General features: G+C 46.4%; 1 protein-coding gene across 1 annotated transcript in view; it reads right to left on the bottom strand.

The window, feature by feature from the left end:
* The window catches only part of LOC148508430 (C-Jun-amino-terminal kinase-interacting protein 3-like), a 111,352-nt gene that overhangs the window by 28,287 nt on the left and 59,673 nt on the right, over positions 1-23,392 (bottom strand). The window contains exons 12-14 of the mRNA XM_088444545.1: positions 21,591-21,721; positions 10,279-10,332; positions 9,062-9,247 (exon numbers count right to left, since the gene is read on the bottom strand). Of these exons, the coding sequence (XP_088300671.1) occupies positions 9,062-9,247; positions 10,279-10,332; positions 21,591-21,721 (371 nt within the window). The remainder of the gene's footprint in view (positions 1-9,061; positions 9,248-10,278; positions 10,333-21,590; positions 21,722-23,392) is intronic.

Genomic DNA, 23,392 nt, shown 5'->3' on the forward strand with positions numbered 1-23,392 from the left:
GCGGGTCCGAAGGGGCCTGTGTCCGGGGCCTGAAATTCGGCCCTGACTATCACAAATGCAAGCTTCTCTTCCTAATGTTTAACAGAGGCTCTGTTACTGTGCCAGTGCAAAACATGTCCCAGAGGAGCACCGCGCGACGTCACGTTGCCCCACCCCACTCTTCTGCACTCTCAGTACACAAGCCCATTCTCAGCCAAGCCCCAACAGTGAAGTGAGGACCGGAGTAAGAACAGCCACTGCAATTACAGTGATGAGATGCAGGGCTTCTTGCGTCTCTAAACATCGGTATTGCCGCAGCGCTGTCCTTATAACAGACCAGGGACACAAGATACTGGGGAGCAGAAGAGTGAGCAGCTGATGAGCGCACAGGAACTGAAGTTAGTTTTAGTGCTACAGGTGTCTCCAGAAAAAGGGGAAGGTGAGTGAGGGGGTTGTCTGGAGGGGATGTGGGGAGTTGGGAAGTGTCTGCATTGTTAAGTTTTTTTTTCTAATAGTAACATAGGGGCAGATTTTTAGCAATTTGACAGTTGTGCCAGTATAGGATTATACATTGTATAGTATAGCCAGGGTCAGTATAGTGTAACCAGGCTCAGACGGTCAATAACATTTCTTGCGCGGGGGTGTTTGATGTGGTCATCACCCACCTGCTCCTTCTATAGTCTACAGGGGATATGGGGGAGGGGGTACGAAGGTGGGGGAAGTGGAGTGGGGTCCACATGTTTGCTGCAAGCATATGAACACTGTGTCTTCTTGTGCTGTGTGAATGTATAATAAATTAACGTGCCTGTCAGTAAGTGCGTGTCAGTAAGTATGTGTGTGTCAGTAAGTGCATGTCAGTAAGTGGTGTCAGTAAGTGTGTGTGCCAGTAAGGGTAATCGGTCAGGAAGTGGTGTCTGTGTCAGTAAGTGGTATATGTGTCAATAAGGGGTGTCTGTCAGTAAGTATATATGTATCTTAATGTGCCAATTAGTGGTGTCAGGTGTATCTTTCAGTATGTTGTATCTGTGTCTGTGTGTATTTGTCAGTAAGTGTTATCTGTCTGTAAGGGGTGTGTGTCAGTAAGAGGTGTCTGTGTAGGTAAGTGTGTCTGTAAGCTGTGTCTGTCAGTAAGTGTTTATGTCAGTAAGTATGTGTGTCAGTAAGGTGTGTCAGTAACTTTGTCTGTGTCAGTAAGTGTGTCTGTATCAGAAAGGCAGTGTGTGTGTGTGTGTGTGTGTAGGTGTGTGTGCATGCAGCTACTGTATGGGGGCAATGCGTGTATGAATTGTGGCTATGGGGGCAGTGTGTGTGTGTATGTGCGATTATGGGACAGTGTGTGTGTGTGTGTGTGTGTGTGTGTGTGGCCATGGGTCAGTGTGTGTATGTGCGACTATGGGACAGTGGCCCTGATTCAGAGATGGACGCTCTGACAGAGCGCTTGCTCTGAATCAGGGCCGTCCTTCTGAATTTTTAGAGCGGCCTCCTGGCCGCTCGTATAGCTGTGGGTGACCACCCACAGCTATAGCGAGCGGCCAGGAAGATGGTGGCGATGGTCAAGACCATCGCGACCATCGGGCTTGCGACGAGACCCTTGTGGTCGGGTCTCGTTGCCGCAAGCCGTGGAGTGCCACTGTCACTCACCATCGACAGCACGCCCCCTTTGGTACGAGACCAGGAGCGACGGCTCGGCCGTCGCTATCCAGGTCTCGCGCATGCGCACGACGGAGCCGGCTCCGTCGTGTGCATGCGCACTGGGTCAACATCGACCCGCTTGCGAGCGGGTCTGAATCAGGCCCAGTGTGTGTGTGGCTATGGGACAGTGTGTGTGTGTGTGTGCGCGGCTATGGGGAAGTGTGTGCGCGCGCGGCTATGGGGAAGTGTGTGCGCGCGCGGCTATGGGGAAGGTGTGTGCGCGCGGCTATGGGGAATGTGTGTGCGCGCGGCTATGGGGAATGTGTGTGCGCGCGGCTATGGGGAATGTGTGTGCGCGCGGCTATGGGGAATGTGTGTGTGCGCGCGGCTATGGGGAATGTGTGTGTGCGCGCGGCTATGGGGCAGTGTGTGTGTGTGCGCGGCTATGGGGGCAGTGTGTGTGTGTTTGCGGTTATGGGGGCAGTGTGTGTGTGTTTGCGGCTATGGGGCAATGTGTGTGTGCGGCTATGGGGCAATGTGTGTGTGCGGCTATGGGGCAATGTGTGTGTGCGGCTATGGGGCAGTGTGTGTGTACGCGGCTATGGGGGAAATGTGTGTGTGTGTGTGTGTGCGGTTATGGGGGCAATGTGTGTGTGTGAGGCTATGGGGGCAATGTGTGTGTGTGCGGCTATGGGGCAGTGTGTGTGTACCGCTTTGGGGGCAGTGTGTGCGGCTATGGGGCAGTGTGTGTGTGGCTATGGGGCACTGTGTGCGTGCGGCTATGGGGGTAGTGTGTGTGTGCGCGGCTAGGGGCAGTGTGTGCATGTGGCTATGGGGGCAGTGTGTGTGTGCGGCTATGGGGGCAGCGTGTCTGTGTAAGATTCCATGCAGTTGAGGGAGTGGGGCCCCAAACTGATATCTTGCTTAGGGCCCCATGAGGTCTAAATTCCATGGACTTGGATGATGATGTTTGTCTATGAAAGATGACGTTTTGCCTCTTTCCGGGACCCGATTTTTGGAGGGAAAAATACGAACTCTGCATGCAAACTCGAACCTATCCGAGCCTGCACATCCCTAATCTAAATCCGCCTCTGCCCTACAATTTTTCAAAGCTTCATTACATAAATACTGAATAATGGCATTTAGAAATTCATTTTTATTTCATCACATAGAGAACACAACTATCTATTTTACATGCTTGTACCATCTAAAATCTCCTAATGTTCCCTACCATTTCTAAACATTCATAGGTTAGTGTTTCTCTTAACTACAAGGGGGTTCTGCAAATAATTAAACAAAATTCCTTGGCCTATACATTGGATTATTATACAAAGAACTTTATACTGGGGAATGTGAAATACCTACAGTCCTGATTCATACCATTTGAACATTAGTAGTTCTTAATGGAATGCTGCTCCAGCAAACAATATATATAAGGATTTTTTTTATCCTTTTCTCTGAGTCATGCTGGGGGACACTGGACCATGGGGCTGTAGCCGGGACTGCTAAACTTAAACTAAACCTGTAGCTTTAATCCTAAACTCCACTCTGCAACCCCATGATGTCAGTATAATTTCAAAAGTGCCTGGTAAGGGGAAGTAGTAACACAGTGAAACTGTTCTAACCAAAATAAAAAACAGAACCGCAGGGACCAATCGGTCAAACAACACAACGCAACACGACTGAGCATGAGGGAGGGAACGCAATGTCCCCCAGCCTGAATCAGAGAAAAGAATTCAACGGTAAGTACCCAAAAATACTCTTTTCTCTTTCCTCAATGCTGGGGGACACTGGACTATAGGACTTCAACAGGAAGGGAATGCTCAGGCTGCTTGACCAGAGAACTGTACGTCCAAAGTGGGCATCGCCAGAGGCAAAACAGGAAACTTGTAAACCCGAGCAAACGTGTGGACAGAGGACCAGCTAGCTGCGTGGTAGACTTGTTCAGCCGAGGCCCTGTGACGCGCCGCCCAGGAGGTTGCCACCGCCCTTGTAGAATGAGCCGAGACACTGGCAGGTGCCGGTCGCCATGCATCAGAATAGGCCCGAGAAATGACTGATCGCATCCAACGTGCGATGATCTGCTTCGTAGTCAGCCAGCCACGCTTCTGAGTGTCGTAGAGAACCAAAAGGGAATCCATCCGACAGAGGGTCGAAGTTCTGTCCAAGTAGATCCGCAGGGCCTGGACAACATCCAACAGAGCCAGATTGTCCCGGTCCCGGTCACTCTCCGATAGAGAAAACACAGGAAAGACAATGCCCTGGTTTAAGTGGAAAGTCGAAACAACTTTCAGTTGGAATGAAGGTACTTTTAGGAGTACCGCCCTATAGTCATGGAAAATGAGGAACAGCGGTTTACAAGACAAAGCCCCCAACTCCGAGACCCGCCGAGCTGAGGCAATGGCCATAAGGAAAACCAATTTCCACATGACAAATCGAAGGTCTACAGAGTCCAAAGGCTCAAAAGGAGCCTGCTTAAGAGCGGAGAGGACCAAGGTCAGATACCACAAAGCCACCAGCGGCAGAAATGGAGGAGTAAAAAGGTATGGAACCTCTGGCAGGAGGGCCAGACGCCGCTGAAAATAAAACAACAAATCTGACCTTTTACGGAGCAAAGCCGCAAGCCGGCTTCCAGACCTCCCTGAAGGAAAGCTAAAAACCTCAGCTGGCGAAACCGGAATGTGTGAACCTTGCGCTGTTCACACCACAAGATGTAGATCTCCCAGAACCTGTGATAGTTGCATAATGAAACTGGTTTCCTGGCCTGCAACATAGTACGGACCACAGAAGGGGAAAACCCCTTAGCCCTTAAGTGCTCGGTCTCAAAATCCAGGCTGTTAAAGCCAATCGAGGAAGGTCCTCGTGCTGAAACGGAGCCTGCAGGAGCAAATCCAGCCACCGCGGAAGGCACCAACCTGGACCTACGGCCAACTTGAGAACGTCGGCGTTCCATGACCTGAGCAGCCAGTTCGGAGCCAGAAGGATCACCGGAACCTGTTGCTCCTTGATCCACCAGAGTATCTGAGGTAACATGGGTATCAGAGGATAAACATATGCCAGCCGAAACCGCCATGGAATGATCATGGCATCCACTGCGAAGGCCAGTGGGTCCCTGGACTTCGCACAAAATCGGGGCACCTTGCAGTTGTGCCAAGATGCCATCACGTCCACCTCCGGAAGACCCCACTTCTGTACCAAGGTGTTCCTGCTGAGGAAGTCCCCCTCCCAAATCTCCACTCCCGGAATAAACACTGCCAAGAGATCCGTAACAAAGGCCCCCGCCCAAGTGAGAATGTGGACCACCTTCGCCATTGCCACCCTGATGATTCACATATGCCACAGCCATGGAGTTGTCCGACTGGATTCGCACCGGCCTGCCGACCAGGATAGACTGGGCTCCCAACAGAGCCAGATAGATGGCACGGAGCTCCAGCACATTGATCGGCAGGGCAGTCTCCGATGACGACCAAAGACCCTGAAAACAAAGGTTCGACGTCACAGCTCCCCAACCGTGGAGACTTGCGTCTATGGTTACAATGACCAAGTCTGGAGTGGCCAAGGAGCGACCTCGGAGCAGGTTATCGGAAACCAGCCACCATTGAGGGGATTGCCGAGTGCTGTCCGACAGAAACAGATGCTGAGAGGAGAGGTCAATTGCGGAGAATTTCCCACTGGAACTCCTGCGAGTGGAAACGGGCGTACTGGATCGTCTCGAAGGTGGAGACCATCGTGCCCAACAGCTTCATGCACAGCCAGATGGACGGGCGAGGAACTGACAGCATAAGTCGTAACCAAATCGTGGAGGGCCCGGGCTGTGGACTCGGGCAGGAAGACTCATTGAAGAGAGGTGTCGAAGAGGACTCCCAGGAATATCAGGTGCTGGCAAGGTGTCAGGTGAGACTTCTCGAAGTTCAGGATCCAGACATGATCAGGAATCACCTGCACCGTGTGGTGCAGATGGGCCTGCAGCTGGGAAGCTGAATCTGCTTTCACCAGCAGATAGTCCAAATAGGGAACGAACGTTATCCTTTCCTTGTGCAGCAGGCTCATCATAGCTGCCATGGTCTTTGTGAAGACACGTGGGGCTGTTGCCAAGCCGAAAGACAGGGCCGGAAATGGATAGTGTGCCAGGCCAACTGTAAACCTGAGGAGAGAAGGATGATCTGACCAAATAGGAATGTGGATGTATATAGATGAAATTTGTGCATCCTCCAAATGTGGAATGTGGAGGTACTTTGTCCCGGAGGTTGAGCGAGGCCAAAAATTTGTTGACCGACATTCTCTGGATCACCGAGCGGAGAGATTCCATGTGGAAACGGTCCACCCACAGTCTGGTGTTCAAGGCCCGTAGGTTCAAGATCGGGCGATAGGTGCTGTTGGGCTTCCGAACAAGGAAGAGGTTGGAGTAGAATCCCCGTTTCCATTCTGATGCCGGAACCGAAACAACAACTTCTGATGGACAGGTCCAAGGCCACTCTCTTCTCTGTCCTGGGGAAGGGCTGCTGCGAAAAAACCTTTTGGGCGGCAGACCTCTGAGGTTGATGACATATCCTTGGGAAACGATGCCCTGCATTGGCCGACACCACCCACCGGTCCCTGAACTGGAACAGGCGTCCGCCTACCCCCGATCGAACTGGGTGGGCCGAGACCCCATCAGGCACTAGGCTTGTCAGGAGCCTTGGCTCCTGAGCGCCTGTAGGTACCAGAGAACCTGCCCTGAGGAGCGGAAACCCTGCTGGGGAAAAACCGGCCTCGGGCAGACTGACCTCTAGTAGATGCTCCCCATCAAAAGGAGGAGTGAAAAGCACTAAATAGTGGACCCCGCTCTTTTTGGGCCACCACAGGCAGGAGTGCTTTTCCCCCGGTAGCCTGGGCAATAATGGTGTCCAACTCAGCCCCAAACAGAACCCCCCCGCCAAAAGGGAGAGATTTTAAAGACTGCATCAGCCTCCCAGGCGCCGAGCCAAAGCGCCCTCCGAGCCGAGACGGCCATCACCGAAACCCTGGATGCCACCTGAGCGCCATCCTGGATGGCCTCATGCACATACTCAGCCGCCCTGTGAAGCTGTTCCACCAAATCCAGTCACCGTGAAGTCCAGCAATGAGCCCGAGCTACCCACGCTGAGGCCAGCAAAGTGGCAATAAAAATGGATTTAAGGCAACCAACCAATTTCTTATCCAGCGGATCCTTGAAGGATGCCGTACCCTGAACGGGAAGCGCAGTGTGCTTAGCCAAATGGGCCACCGCCGCATCCACCTTGGGAGGTTGCTCCCACTTGGTGACATGGTCAGATGGAAGCGGGGAAAGGAATGCAAACTTGGGAGGGAGAAGATAAGAACTTCTTATCTGGGTCCTTCCTCGAAATCGGAGATCCGAGGAAGCAGGAAAAGTAACTGTTCTCTTATGCCTACTTTTGAACGATCCCACCGCTTGTGCTTGGGCCTCCAAGTCCAGGCAGTCTAGAGACTGCCGCACCACAGTAATTAGATCTTCCACACCGTGACCCAGAGAAGGCTCCAGGACCTCCCCTTCGGGGAGAACCTCCTCTTCTGCTAGTTCACCTTCCTCCTCCTCGGACTCGGAAACCTTTAGCAGCCCCCTGAAAAAAGGAAGACGCTTCTGCGCTTCGCGCACCTTAGGATCCTCAAATTAACGTTCCATATAAGAGGAAATTTTCTAGAATCCTGCCGCCGTGTGCTCCATGGTACGAAGCCAAGGTGGTTGGGCCCCTGCGGGGAAACTACACCAGCCGCCGCTGACGATCCAGCACTCTGTATGGCCGAAACGGTTGCAGCTGCCGTGAGAGCCTGTTCCTCCTGCTGACACGTTATAAGCTGCACCAAGTCGGAGAGTGACTGACCCATAGACTGTGCCCACACTGGCGCGTCCGCGGTGGACACGGTGCCACTGACGCCTGCGCGCTTGACAATCTGTGCACAGTGCCCCAGAGTCCAACCTATCCACATGGCAATTTTGCCTGACACTGGGCACACGTAAAAAACAATGCCATGGTAGTGCATTTTGCTCTGACCACCTTCAGGTTATCCGCCATGGTCTCCACGCGGTCCCCCTGATTACAGTGGACGCAGGCTGGCCAGAAAATTATCAGGTCACTGGGAGCTGTCACACCAAACCCTGAGCAAACACTAAATAATGGAATACTTAGCAGTCCTGGACAGGCTAGCAGTCGCAGAGGAGAGGAGATGAAGAAACCACCACTGGAATAAACACTGAGCCCGCAGAGGCAGATGGCGTAGGAGAGCAGAGTTCTGTCTCTTCCAGCGTCCAACGCAGTCAGTAAGGCTGAACCTAGCAGCCACAAGCAGGGGGAAGTACAGCATTGATAGGCTCCGGTCCCCCTGCGCTATGCGTACTCTCTCCATTCAGCAAGTGCTACTCCCCCTTTTGCGGGGAAAGCACTTGGAATGCCCCACCGTGGGCAGCCTGTGGCTCCGCGCACCTCACAAGGGGGCCGCCCCAACTAAACCCAGCAAGATCGCTGCCATCATCCATGACATCGTGGCCACCCGGTACCCTCTATAAAGGTGAGGGCGCGCTTCGTGCCCGGGCCCAGGCAGTCTCTGAGGAGACTGGAGTGTTAAGGGGGGTGCTGCCGGTTAGCGCACCTCCCTGCCGCTGCTGCACTCACACTGTACGCTGCTATAGAAACTTTGCTAAAAATAAAATAAAAAAAAAATGTTTACAAAGTAAAATAAAAAGAACTAGCTACCATGGGCTGAAGCTTAGGGTTAAAGCTACAGGTTTAGTTTAAGTGCCAGCTCCTGCAGTCCCGGCTACAACCCCATGGTCCAGTGTCCCCCAGCATTTAGGTAAGAGAAATTTCTATTATATTTATATATTTATATATATATATATATATATATATATATATATTATATATACACACACGTATACATACATATGCACACACACACTATTTGTACTTCAAATATACTTTACTTACATACTTAAACATAAGTTTGGTTTCATTTATTCACATGGCACATCATCCAAGTAGTAAGTACACACTGACAGAGATCTAGAATGATTTCAATCACCTAGTAATCCCAGTTCATAACACAGGCCAAATGTGTGCTTTAGCAATGGGGTATAAAGTGGGATCCTTATACTACAATCATTCCCCAAACCTATCAGTGAGACAACTTTAAGGGGTTTATTACTAAGCCTTGGATGGAGATAAAGTACCAGCCAACCAGCTCCTGTCATTTTCAAACACAGCCTGAGACATGGCAGGAAGGAGCTGATTGGCTGGTACTTTATCTCCGTTCACTTTATCTTCATCCAAGGCTTAGTAAATAGACCCCCTAAGAGACCATACCATTTAATGATTATAGCACATTTCCTTTAGTAATGGTACAGTAAAAAAGAAAAACATGTTTTATGCTGACATTGTGCTGATTGATGGCAAGAGAACAGTGAGCTACTCACTCTGTATGTGGGCTATTAGGTATGTGAAAATTCACTGACTGGTTCCGTACAGGACTGTTCCCCTGAGTGCCAGAATAGGCTACGGAAGATGCAGACCGCGCTCTGTTCAGCGTTGGTGCAGGTGTCAGTGGTGACATTACTGTTCTCCCCTGTGGTCCACTAGAAGAGCTAAATATTTTGTCAAACCTGTATATGTAAAACAAGATTTCAGTGATCCCCAATACAGCCAGGTGCAGCATTAGGACTATAGAGGCAACAAATCAGAATACATACAATTGCTAAAATAGTGATACAAGTACAAAGTTTCTGTTATGCATCAATATAGTTTAAAAGGAAACAGAAGGGAAAATTATATCTATGAAGATAAAACCATATCAGCAATTTAAGGTTTCATAAATCACAGATTTTAATTTAAAGCAGAGCTTGTGTGCTTAGGAACAGATTGTACATACATTACATAAAAGACACAGGATGAGTTTATACGAGGGGACTCCTGGCAGAGTATTTTGGCAGACTGGAAGGGGAAGGATGTTCCTGCACTCAAATAGCAGATGGACAGTTGCTATTAGGGTTGCCAACTCATCCCTTTAATTATCAACATGCAAATTACAAAATATTGTGTATTAAAATTGCAATCCCATGACAAAAATAAGTAATATTTTTGTTTAACATTTAGAAATCTGCTTTAATCAATGAAATCTTGGTAGTGTTTTTATTACTAATATTCTTATTTCTAAACTGTTATTAATATATTGCGAAGCACAAAGGAACTCACACTGACATCACATATGATGCAGCGATGCTGTACCCCACACTTTCATGTAAATACAGGGAGGGCTCTAATTCAGATCTGGTGACCTCTCCTCTTAAACGAGCATGAGAAATGTAATGGAAGTGCACTCCAAGTGAGAGAGAGTGTACATTTCAGTTTTAACCATATAATGGCAGGTACGCACTTGGCCCACATATGGGCTATCCAGCCGACTCGCTTGCCGACAGACAAATTAAATAGTTTTCAAACAAAACAAGAAAGTATGTGGGATTGCAGCATGAATTAAATCCATGTACGTTACAGGCATCTGCAGGTGCTATAAGAGTATGAATGCCATGTATGCTGGACTACTATGTGTTCCTCAAAGCTAGAGAACGTATCTAACCATTAAGTGACGAAAACTCCTCATCAAAGCTCAAAGTTATTAAAAACATTTTACACTTACATCTTCCAGAACGAAGATTTTTTTATCTGTACATCTTGCACATCCTTTGAAGCCCTGGAAAAAAAAGAAAACAGAACATAAAAACATGGAATTGTCCGCTGAGCAATATATAGCAACATATTCCGTTAACATAATATTATAAATTAAGAAACATTTGCATACGTCTAGTTTAAAACATATGTTTAATAAAAAAAAGTGTGATACATTCTTTAAAGGACTATGGAACATGAAATAAAAATATAAGGCTACTCATCTGCTATCAATAATCAGTAGAAAAGATATCAGCAATTTTATTCTACTGTCATCATAAAATGTAAAACTTACTCAGATAAATAAAAACAAAGAATATATTCTATTTTGTATGGTGTGGCTTCTATCTGATAGCCCCAATTAATTACTCCTAACATGGGGCAACGTATGACTAGTTCCCTGATTTAGAAGCAAAGGAGGGCATTCAGTTCAGCGCAATGTTGGGTCATGATGTGCGGATGCACACATTCATATAATATGGAAACATTTTCCTGTGCAAATCTATGGGGGGAGGGGGGGGGGGTTGGGGGGGTATCCCAACTCAGTGATCAAATCCAAACTTCTCCTCACTATTACATTTAATGCCAAACTTTGGGATTCTTACTCGATCCAGAGGAATCTTACCTCACCAACATCTCCCTTGACCCCATTTGGCATAACCCCGTTACCTCCTGGATTTTCTACCACAAGGTTTCATAATTTGTCTCGTGTAGGATTTAAATTCCCTGCTGATTTTTCTGACCAGGGTCAATGCCCTGTCTGAACTACAACAGCAAACCCAGTCCTAGATACTAAGCCCTTTTGAATTTCTTCAAATTGCCTTTTTTTTACACTCCCTACCCTCACTCTTTGTTCTCCAAGCCCTTACACCTTTTGAGAGTCTTTGTCCAAGGGCTTGATCTCCCAGCTTTATGCCCTCTTTCTAGACATCACCCTCCCCATATGAGGCCCCTTGAAATTGCTTGGGAGACCTTGGACCTCCTCCAGACGATGAGGCCTGGGATGCCACGAGAATGGGGATAGCCAAAAGCTCTATCACAACCAAAATAAGAGACTGCAAATGAAATGTATTATTGCTGGTATTATACTCCCGAGAGACTAAATAAAATGTTCCCGTCCTCTGCACCCAATTGTTGGCTGCAGGGGTACTATGATCCCTATATGGTGGACCTGTCCGAATATTATCCCCTTCTGGAACTTAGGACCTCATTCAGCTTGGATCACAAGTCTGCGTTTACACGCACCCGGCCAATGTTTGCGCTGTGCCCATGTGTATAAGTCACAGTGCATGTGTGCGAACCGGCCGCTGCATTCATAAAAGAGAACACAGCGGCTACGCAGACCCATCCCGAACTGATTGACAGGAAGTGCCGTTTGTGGGTGGAGAGTGGGGGGGGGTTGAAGGAGTGTGTTTTAACGTCGTTACAGGGGCATGCATAATTAAGCCCCTACGACTGCATATGCAGCCTGAGCTCAAGACACCAACAGGACGTTTAGCAATTTCTGAGACAGGTCAGCTCAAACACAACGGTGCGTATGGGTCTGATGTTACTCAATGTTTTCGCTGACTTGCAAATGTATGTAATGGGTAATGGGAGGCTTTATACAGTGGTGGGCATCTTGGAAAAATGCTGCTATCGCACTGTGATCGCATTAATTTAGACCTTGGAAATTAGCCGCACATATTTTGGCGGCGGCAAAATCCTTGATTGCTTTAAATTTGAAAAAGACCTCTCCCCCGCCTCTCACTGCACTTAATACCCTGATTTGGCATGTGGCGGCCATTGAGGAGATCACTTATTAATTTCAAGATCGAGAACATGTTTTTACCCAAGTTTAGGCTCCCTGGCTGCTTGCTGAACGTAGAACCATGTCCCCTTTCTTGAGTGTAATCCTCACGAGTGCACCCATGGGCAGTGAATGATGTATCCTTTTTTTACTTCTTTATTTCCACCTCCCCTTTGCTGTTGTTTTCTCTTATTTTTGGATGCTTCTTGTGTATTTACCCTTATGATAGTCTCGTGGCCCCCCCTTCTCTTGCCCTAACCCCCCTGTACTCCTGTCTCCCTTCCATTAGTCACCTGACTTTTGTTATTTTAATTTTGCTTACTATTGGATTTAAATTTGGTCTGTTTTAGGGCTTTTGTTGCCCCTTTTGTGTGTTTACTTCTATTTTGATTGACCATTCAAAATAAAGAATGAAAAAAAAAAAAAAACATTGCTAAATTGTAAATGGAGCTACTGATGGAAAGGTTAAAGGAAGAATACAACTAGAAATGGCTTCTACAGAAATGTTAGTGCTGCCTGTTAAACTCAACTTTTAAAAATGGATCACCTATTAGTCTGACATCAAGCAAAATATATGCAAAACCTTATCATTAGTTTTTAGTCCAAAAAGATGTTTAACACCAGACCACTACTTGGGGCAATGCACACAACTGCACTTTATTGATGTGTGTGTGTGAAAAAGCAGTTATTCTAAAGGTCTGTATACTGTAGGTAAATATAAATCACCAGCCACATAATCATTAAAGGGGAAGTAATACATTGTAAATATGAATGCATGTACACATGAGATCCTATTAGGTTTGAATGATAACAAAAAATATCTCTATATTAACAAAACAATATATAATATCAATTCAGTAGAAAATATATCTGAGGTCTTAAATTAAAAAAAGTAATTGACAAACCTGTAAAGCAATATGTGCCAATGTGTTGGATAGCTCCAGTACCAAGGAGTTCACACGCTGGCACACACTGCTTAACTTCATGCCAGTGCATTTCGGCACAAACAGATATGTCCTCACTCATCTTTGCTGAAGTAACGCCAAACAGCAACTCTCGGGGGGCGTGTGGTCCTGTGAAACTCTGCTAGAACCAGGGATCTTTTTTGCGCTGAAAATATGTCTAAGGGCCATATTCATTTAGGGAGCGAAAAGTCTGTGCTGGACTTTTCGCTCCACAACGGAGCTTTTCTGGGGATAAAGTATTGGGCGCGTGCACGCTTTATCCCTGTATTCAATTTAAAATGAGCGACAGCGGGACCCTGTGAATTTGGTTGTACGAAAAAAAATGGGAATTTTAGGGAAATGTGCCTATGGCTCCCCTAAAGATGTCCAGACATGGGGGATCACCATGGGTACCCCCATTTTTGCCTGCTGAAGGAAGTCGGGTTTGTAATAGCTGCGGTAGGTGCAGATTTGCGGCTATGAAAAAGTGGTGAAGAATAGCACTTAGATTTTTTTTTTGGGGGGGGGGGAAATAGCTAGTCCTATCAAATCTGGGGTACATGAAAATGGGGGTAAGCATATTTTTAAGACCCTAAAGTAAGTTTTTAAAATTCTGCAAAAATGCACCTGCCGCTACCACCCGCATTCTTTTAAACACATGCCGCATACTTGGGAACCCCCCCCTCAGTTAATATTGTTATTTAAAAACGTGTTCCCCATTTTTAATTTTTTTTTACCCCAAAATTAAAGTTAATATGTTTGACTTTTTTTGACATAGTTTATTTTTAAATTACATTCCCAGGGGTGCAGGATATTTTTTTTAAGCCTGCACCCCTAAACCCCAATTCTGCACTTTTTTTCGCCACCTATTTCAGTGGTGAAAAGTTATCCCCGTTTTTTTCAAAGACTTTTTGAACCTGCGAAAAGTCTTTCAAATTGAATACGGGGCTAATTGAAATAGGTGAAAATTACGTAATTTTGCTCCAAATTGAATATGGCCCTAAGTTGCAATGCGATGCGACTAGGACGCACCAGAAGGCTGACAAATGCGTGTGTCTGTATATATCGATCGATCGGTAGATAGATAGACAGATTGATACACATATATATATATGGACACACACACCCAACAGCCATAACATTAAAACAATTGACAGGTGAAGTGAATAACATTGAATATCTCATCACCTGTTGGGTTGGGTTACGGGATGCCGGCAGTCGGGATGCCTGAAGGTATGTAGCCTAACCCCCTAACCAACCTTTCCCGCAGCCTAATCCTAACCCTCCCGCCCCTGCCACTTAACCCACCCCCTAGTGCCTAACCCTCCCCCTAACCTTAGTGAGAACCATTTCTGGAGAGTTGAGGGAAAAAAAACAGAACAAAGTGGATCGAGGAGGGAGTGTGCGGAGAGGACAGTGGTAAGGTAGTTTTCTCGGTTTTGTAATGATGTGTGTGACGATAGCATGCTTGAAGGAGGAATGGTACCAGATGACATAGACAGACTGAAGAGGTGAGAGGGCTTCAGGAGAGAGTAGGAGGTTAGAGGAAATGGGCCCAGGAGAAAAGGTGGAGGGGAGAAAAGATGTGAGAAGGGCATGTACTTTCTCCCCAGTGGCAGGGGAGGAGGAGGACAGGGTGGACAAGCAGTTGGAGACAGGAGATGGTTGAGACGGAATGGGAGAACAAGTCCTGGTGGATAGCAAAAACTATTGGATGTGAAATAGGTGACAAAGTCAAAGGTACTCTGAAGGAGGAGAGAAAGGGAGGAGTAGGAGGCAAAGGAAAATGTTGAAAGTAGCAAATGGATGGTGGACATTGATATTCTGGGAGGAACTGAGAGACTTGAAATAAGATTGTTTAGAAATGGCGTGGACAATATTTTCCTCTGTTTGAACATTACAAGCCAAATATGTTTTCAGAGTGCCACCAACGTTACAACATATACAATTACAAAAGTAATAGATGGGTACAAAATGTTAATATCCTTCTTTTTTTAAGCTAGTTTGCTCAGGTTAAGTTGAAAATTTGTAGTCTGGAGACAAAGACATGCTGTACAATTTTATGTGATTCACTCACCAGAGACACAGGCCTGGCGGGGTATGCAGGCCATGCTTATATGTTCTTTTGTTTTGATAGGGTCTAGTGCCCACAAAGGTCTCCTCTTTGAGGGAATGTGGTGGAGTTTGAGGGGAAGGGCGGCATAGTGTACATAATAGGAGAGCGACTGACCCTGAGGGTGACAACTATACATCGTTGAGAGGCACTTTGTAAAACTAGTGCCAAGGGTTGCCTAACCCTGGTTTAGAGACTGATAGGGTGGAGTTGTTGGGAGGATATGATGAATATGAAATATATAAAGTTGGCGAGAGAGCGTGACTACCGCAAGTGTCACTCAAAATTTATGGGATTGTCAATAGGATTGTTGAGGTCTCCTAGGATGTGGGAACGACAGTCAGAGGAGAGAAAAAAGTCATCTAGGAAGTGGGACGTGGGGCCATAGGAAGGTAGATGACAGCCCCCTGAAGGTGCACAGGGTTTCAACAGGCAGGTGGAGTGGGCCTCAAAGGAGAAGGACAGAGAGGTTTCTGGGGGTAGAATTCAGACGTAGCAGCTGGGAGCAGTTCCATGTAGAACTGCCAATTAAACATGTCTGTCACATTTGTTGGGAAATAAAACCCAGTACAGGTCATCCTTTTCCCATTCACTCTAGCTACCACTACGCAGCTGCTTAACTGTTCATTCCATTACCTTTTCTTTACTTGCCATGTCCACCCTACTAACTGACTGCTTACTAAGCACGAGACTCCTTTCAATGTATACATTGGAAAACGTAGTCAACAGTTCTTGGCATTACATTGTGTTTCTCTAAATCTGTAGTCTGAGCTTCCAGAAAGACATATTCCGATCTGTCACAGAGGTATGCGCCCTGGAGCTCCGGCTCCCTGTATATGTATATGTATATGTATATATATATATATATATATATATATATGACACTATGAACTTTATTTAGAAACATAGAATTTGACAGCTGATAAGAACCACGGCCCATGTAGTCTGCCCTTTATTACCTTTTGGTAACCTCAACCCTATGTGATCATTCTTTGTAAGGATATTCTTATGCTTATCCCAAGCATGTTTAAATTGTTCTACTGTCTTAGCCTCTACCACCTGTACATTTTTTGGATACATTAGAGTTGAGAGGGGGCACATCCTAGCTCTGCTCTAACAATGTAAAAATGAAGCAGCATATTATTTGTGTGCTGTATACAAGAGCAGACAGTATATTCTCTACAATACAGTTTATCCTAGGGTAACTGTGCACCTTTTATTAGCATTCCTTTGGTATACAGAGCTAGATCTTCAAACCTGCTGCTACAAATTATCCCAGATACAAGTTCATTTTCTGACACTAATTAAAACATATACCTACAGTATTGTATGAGCTGTGAAACTCCTGTTGGATTGACTCAATTTATTCACAAGACACTTAAGGGCCTCATTTATCAACGAGTTTATAACTCAAAACTAGTGATAAATATCACTTTTTATGATAAATGGTGCTCCAGCCAATCAGCTCCCAACTGTCATTTTTCTAACAGTTGATAAATGAAGCTATTAGGGGTCTATGTACTAAGACTTGGAAAGAGATAAAGTGGACGGAGATAAAATACCAACCAATAAGCTCCTAACTGACACTTTACAGACTAGTCTGTAAAGTGACAGTTAGGAGTTGATTGGTTGGTATTTTATCTCTTTCCAAGGCATAGTACACAGACCCCTCAGGGCCAAATCTAGAGATGTACGCAAACTCGATGGTTTACGTACATCTACAATTTTTTTGTAGGCATGTCGAGACCAGTGGCTGCATCTGCCGACGCAGCATCACTGGCCCTGGCAGCGTGAAACACCGGCAACCCTGAGTAACCTGAGGTTTCCTCATATGACCGATGTTCATGCAGATGATCCGATGCTGCGTCTTTGAGCCCTGTATCAGATCGCAAATGCATGTAGTTGGCATCTTTTTACTACAGACGCCCCCTGCTGCTTTTAAAACAATGTTTTTTTATTGAAGCAGACCGATGTACAATAAGGAATAGCAATCATCAAAGACAGTATTCGTAAGATGTTACTGGGATAAAAGAACAAAAATAGGCAGAGGCAATAGGCAGTTCCAAGAAACCATAATATATAAACTACATGGAACATACATAGGGAGCCTCATTATCACTCGTATATGATAAAACTTGTTGATAAATCTTTTTGCGTATGATAATGATGCTACAGCCAATCAGCTCCCAACTGTCATCTGTTTGAAAAATGACAGTTGGGAGCTGATTGGCTGGAACACTGTTTATCATACACAACGAGTTTTATCACTTGTTGTGAATGATAAAACTCTTTGACAAATTAGGCCCATAAATAAAAAAAATAAATGAATGTAAAAAAAAATAAAAGAGTTAAAGAACATCAAAGTACATCCAGGTCTTAACTTTTATGTAATAGAAAATAAAAGAGGAAGGAAGGTAGATAAAGGACAGAAGATTCAGCAGAGTCCAGGAGTGAGGATAGAATACTGTATGGAATTTGGCTACTGTGTTGTTCTGTGGGCTAGTGATATCTTTCATGGACACGCCAAAATTAATTTAAGCCAGGAAGTCGGTCAACAGGGGAGGAGTCTGGCTTTTCCAATTTTTGCTATTATGGATTTAGCCACATTACAGATATGAATGAGCAGTAGATCCTGTGGATTGCTAATGCTTTGCACAGGAGCATTTAACTCCTCCTTTTACATATTTTCGAACAGCAGCAGCTGGGTCCAAAGAATCAGAGCCCTAATCCAGCAAATCAGCAATGACTAAGAGGAAAAATAAGCGCTGCAGCTTAACATAAAAAGCAAGTGTAAAACCTAATTCATGTGTACAATCACAGAGACAAGATGGTAAATATATATGGATTTTAACCAAAGTAATTCACCTATACAATAAAAAGAAAAAAAAGTTTTTTTTTTTTATTGTAATAGCCTCTCATTTTAGGTTAGCTTAGTTAGGGGGAGGTGTAACCAGGGCTGGATCTAGCCCAAATTTTTTGGTAAGCAAATATATTTTTTGGCACCCCCAGGCATATTGTTGCACGTGCCCAAAAAAATTAAGGGGCCGTGGTCTCATGGAAAAAGCCGTAACCATGACACACACCCCTTTCTCGTCACTCTGGGAACAGTCTTTCCCATTCCATATGCACCTTAATGCAGTCCCTCCAGTAGTGCCCCTTATACAGTACCCCCAGTATGCAATGCCCCCAGTAGTGGTCCCTATTATGCAGGCCCCCAGTAGTGCCCATTATACATTGCCCCCAGTAGTGGTGATCCTTATACAGTGCCCCCAGTAGTGGTGATCCTTATACAGTGCCCCCAGTAGTTGTCCCCCCTGTGCAGTGCCCCTTGTGCCTCAGGATTGGTCCCCTTATGCAGTCCACCAGTAGTGCCCCTTATATAGTCCCCCCTATTCAGTGCCCCCAGTAGTGGTCCCCCTATGCAGTGCCCCCTGTAGTGGTCATCCCTATGCAATGCCAATTGTGCCCCAGGAGTGGTCCCCCTATGCAGTCCCCCAATAGTGCCCCTTATATAGTGCCCCCAGAAGTGGTCCCCCCTCTGCAGTGCCCCCAGTAGTAGTCTCCCCCTCCCATGCAGTGACCCCAGTATTGTCCTTTATATAGTGCCCCGAGTACAGTTGTGGTCCCCCGATGCAGTGCCCCCAGCAGTAGTCCCCCTCTTGTAATGCCCCCAGTAGTGGTCCACCCACAGTAGTGCCCTCCCGATGCAATGCCCCCCAGTAGACACACGTAATAAAAAAAAAAACACTTGCCTGAATTCCCGCTCCGGCTCCTACTCCCGCCGCCATCTGCTCCTCTGTCCTCCCGGGCTGGCTCGCTCTGCATTATAGGAGAGAAGTCATGACGTCTCTCCCATTACCCGCTGCGGGAGCCGGAAGATGGAGTGAGCTCCAGCCCGGTTACGGCAGTGAGTGCAGCAGTCAATGAGAGTCTGTCTGACTCTCATTGGCTGCAAATTAAAACAAACACATAGCCGCCGGCCCCGCGACTGTGTGTTTGTCACTGTGTAGTGACACAGTCTGCCCGCGGCCCGCATGGTCGCAGCTGAGGCGCCCTCCACTATGTGGCGCCCTACTCAGCTGCGTACCATGCGTATGCATACAGCCGGCCCTGGGTGTAACAAACATTCTACAGAGTGGAAAAGTGGAGACGTTGCCCATATCAGCCAATCAGCTTCTACCTATCATTTTATAGAACATACTTGATAAATACTAACTCAAAGCTGATTGGCTGCTATTGCAGACTTCGCCACTCTTTAGAAGGCTTGATATATATCCCCCCTTAAGCACAAATCACAGTCTGAAAAGCCCGAGCTGAGCAGTCAATAATAGTTGACCAAGACATTCAACCTCCAATGATTACATGACATCAATTATATTCACACAATATTCAAATACAAAGTTGCAACTATTTTTGTGCATTGAAAAACTCGATTCCATTTCAAATCACAAACAGAAATAGGAGCCTTAAATCCTTGTACGCAGGGGCAGAACTATGGGAGACAATGGAGGCGCCTGCCGTCGGGCGCCAGCACTGCAGGGGCATCTCCTCTATTGCCCCACTTAGGGCTGTAACTATGTTCCCCGAGTGTACCATCACAGTCGCCCAATACATGCCACCTCTTCCCGGCACCTGAGCAGCCACCATACTTGCCTACCCTCCCGATTCGTCCGTGAGCCTCCCGAAAATCGTGTGCTGCTCCCGGACCCGCGGAAAAGCAGGCAGACAAGCCTCCCGGCAGCCCCGACCCCTCCGCCCCTTCCCCCAGTGCGGTTACAAGAGAATCCACCGCAGCGGTCCCATGCAGCAGTCCCGGCGCCCCCCTCACCCACAAATCCCCATCCCACTACTCCCTGGTGGCACCCATAGCCACGGACCCGTGCAACAGTCACAGTGCCTCCCTCACCCACAAATCCCCGTCCCCCTCTTCCCTGGCGGCAGCTCTAACAAAAGAGCCGTGCAGCAGAGTCCTGAGTGACCGGCCCGAGCATTAGTGCGGCTGCAGATCTTCTTCCAGGAGCTGGATGTCAACAAGGATACACCGGATGGAGCTGCGGATAAGAGGGCATGGGTGGCGGGGACCCAGGGCACCAGCGACTGAGTCTTGGGGACAGATCTTTGGTGGAGCAACTTCCCGGCATGTGATGCAATCGGCAGTAGACTGGGCATTTTGTGATTTGCAGTTCCACCACAGTGTAGTGGCAGTCTTACAGTATCTTGACTCAGTCCTCAAAGCCACCACAACAGGTGGTTTACCCCTCCATCAGGGGTATCAGGAGGGCTCCCCACCCCACATCAGGTGGCTTTCACCAGGACTCTGAGCCTCATGCTAATTGCACCATACAGATCACTATCTTATCTGTGACTAATGCATACAGATGTTTCCACATACATCTATACTCTGTGTGCTACAAGTCGCGTTACACATAACGTGTGAGCACAGAGTGACTTGGTAGTGCAGAGCAGCTTTTTGTGCAAATATTTCCCTTCAAAAGCGTCTTATTCGAACAACGATGTGAATAGGATGCATAAGCAGCTTCTGCTGATTAAAATGCTATGTGGCATGCCTACATTCTGTGTGCGACCACTTGTGTATCTGCATGCGAAATGCTACATTACAAAGTCAGCGGCTGTGACGGGGGGGGGGGAACCAAATTATAACTTGCCTCCAGGCGTCTGGGATGAACTTACGCCACTGCTTGTAAGGGTATACCGAGTTCCGCCTGTGCAGCAGAGCAATAAAATAGAAGCAGCCCAGTTTTCCTTCCCCAGAGTTGCTACATTCATTCATTTTATATATTGTTCATAAATAAATGATTTTTGCCTGTGCATTTGGAGCAATACACTACGTATGGCAGGGATTTTCAACTCCAGTCCTCAAGTACCACCAACATGTCACGTTTCGTGGATTTCCTCAATCATGCACAGATGAGTTAATCTATGTTGCTGGGTCTGTAATTATCCCACCTGTTTCCACAGACAGATATCACAAAACATGACCTGCTGGGAAACTTGCGAACCCCTGCACTACACATTACATACCGGCTTGATGACACAATTGGACACATGACAGGTGGCATTGTCTCCCTAATATAAACATTTGTTGTTTCCATAGAAGTGCAAGTGCATGGGCCTCCTTACAAAATGCATGGGCCTCCCTACAAAATGCATGGGCCTCCCTACAAAGTGCATGGGCCTCCCTACAAAGTGCATGGGCCTCCCTACAAAGTGCATGGGCCTCCCTACAAAGTGCATGGGCCTCCCTACAAAGTGCATGGGCCTCCCTACAAAGTGTGCTTGTCGAAACCGCCACATTAGTGGCCATTTGGACCTCGTGTGCAATGGTATGCATTTTGCTTGTGCGGGGGTGTCTAATCACTTTTGTCTACATAGTGTAGCTTCTGAAGCACTTTCTTTGCTAATACCTAAGGACTAACCTCAACAATTCTGTCCTGCGTACCGCGTCCTGAAGTTCCATTAGTTTCTCCTTGTACTGGTTTCTCTCCATCAGCACACGGGCCATTTCTGTTCTGGTGAATCGCTTCCTCTGGGCAGCTGGAATGTCCACCTATGAGAACAGCACATTACAGATCATCCAGCTCACTGCCAGGACATCCAAGTCCTTCTCATAAACCAAAATGAACATGAGAGCCAAACATACAATCGCCCAGCCCAACAAGTAGGAGACATTTTCTTTCTGTTCCTCTCTAAATCTGATTTATTTAAAGTTTTGCCAGGAAGGATGTAAACCGCTAGCCAGAAATAAAAACAAAATACAGTTATCAATCATGGTGTACGCTCAGCATGAGAATTCAGAATGTCAGACAGACAGAATGTCGACAGCCAATTTTAGTGTTAGGGTTAGCCTGTGTTTAAGTTTTGATTTACAAGTCAACGGAAAACCGTATTGTCACCATTTCAGCTGTAAACATTGTGAATATTAAAATTCTGGTGTCGACATTCTGAATTTTTTGCACTGTACCTCATTCTCAACCACAGTGTCCATAATATCTATGATGTAAAACGTATATAATTTAGTGCATCAAAGTGCCATTAGTTCTTTGCTTAATAACACAAGATCATCAAATGTTATTGTATTTCTGCTTTTTACCTCTATGCTTATATTTTTTAAAGCTGGGTACACACTTGACTATGTGCGTATGGAGTTATGTCGGATGCGGCGGGCCCGGCATCGGCAACTGCATACACACTTGCCGATGCTAGCAATGACAAACGACGGGGGGAGTGGGGTGGAGCGGGGCCACGCTGCATTCGGCAGCATGACATCGCTAACTATATCCCCAGATTGGACTGCATGTACAAACGACTGGGGATATCGTTAACTAGCCTCTGGAGCGCGCATCGTTCGTCAGTAAGTGCATACACACTGGACGTTTTGAACAATATATCGTTATCATTCATAGTTCATGTCGTTCAAATATATTGTCCAGTGTGTTTGGGGTTTAAGTCACATCACTCATCCATGTAATCTATTCAGTGTGAGAAAATGTTTCAATTGCTATCAGCAGCTTTGCGATTCCTTTATTAGCTAAAAATAAAAGTCCCTTACAGTCTCAGTGCTCCTACTGTCTGCAGATAACTCGTCTGCCCATTTTAGTATGTATATAACTTAGTTCTTATTAACATTGTACATAAAATAAATTATCCATACATTAAACTTAGTATCTTTGGAACATCTGAAAATCACATGAATTAAGTTTACAATGCTAGATTACAATGTGCACATTTTTGAGAAGCCTGTCTGGGGTGTAATATGTTTGGTGAATAACAGATTTTTGGTAATAATTCCCCTGTGTTTTCTAATATATACTTCCACTTTCCATTTATTACTACCCAAATATCACTTTGTCATTTAGCTGGTGCTCACATACAGATGTGCCCAGCTAGTTTGTTGCTCATAGCGCCATTCAGGCCTCCTGTGTCGCGCCATGGAACGTTGCGTGATGGCTGTACTGTGGCGTACCATGGTATTCTACAACGAAAGATAAGCCATGGCATGTAATACACTGCTTAACCTCTAGGTGGCGAGTGCTCCACTGATAAAATTTGTACTGCGGTGGGATGTTGAGAGAAATGCTTTCAGCTCAGTAGAGTTCTTTAAACTAACTGAACTTCAGTTGCTCTGTCATTATGTAATGCTTAGTGTGCGTCTTCTGGTCAATGTTAGCTACTGTACTCCTGCTTTATTGGGACTCGGTACAGTAATATGCATCTACTG

This window comes from Taudactylus pleione, unplaced genomic scaffold, assembly GCF_031769625.1.
Source record: "Taudactylus pleione unplaced genomic scaffold, aTauple2 ptg000366l, whole genome shotgun sequence".
Classification (NCBI taxonomy): Eukaryota; Metazoa; Chordata; class Amphibia; order Anura; family Myobatrachidae; genus Taudactylus; species Taudactylus pleione.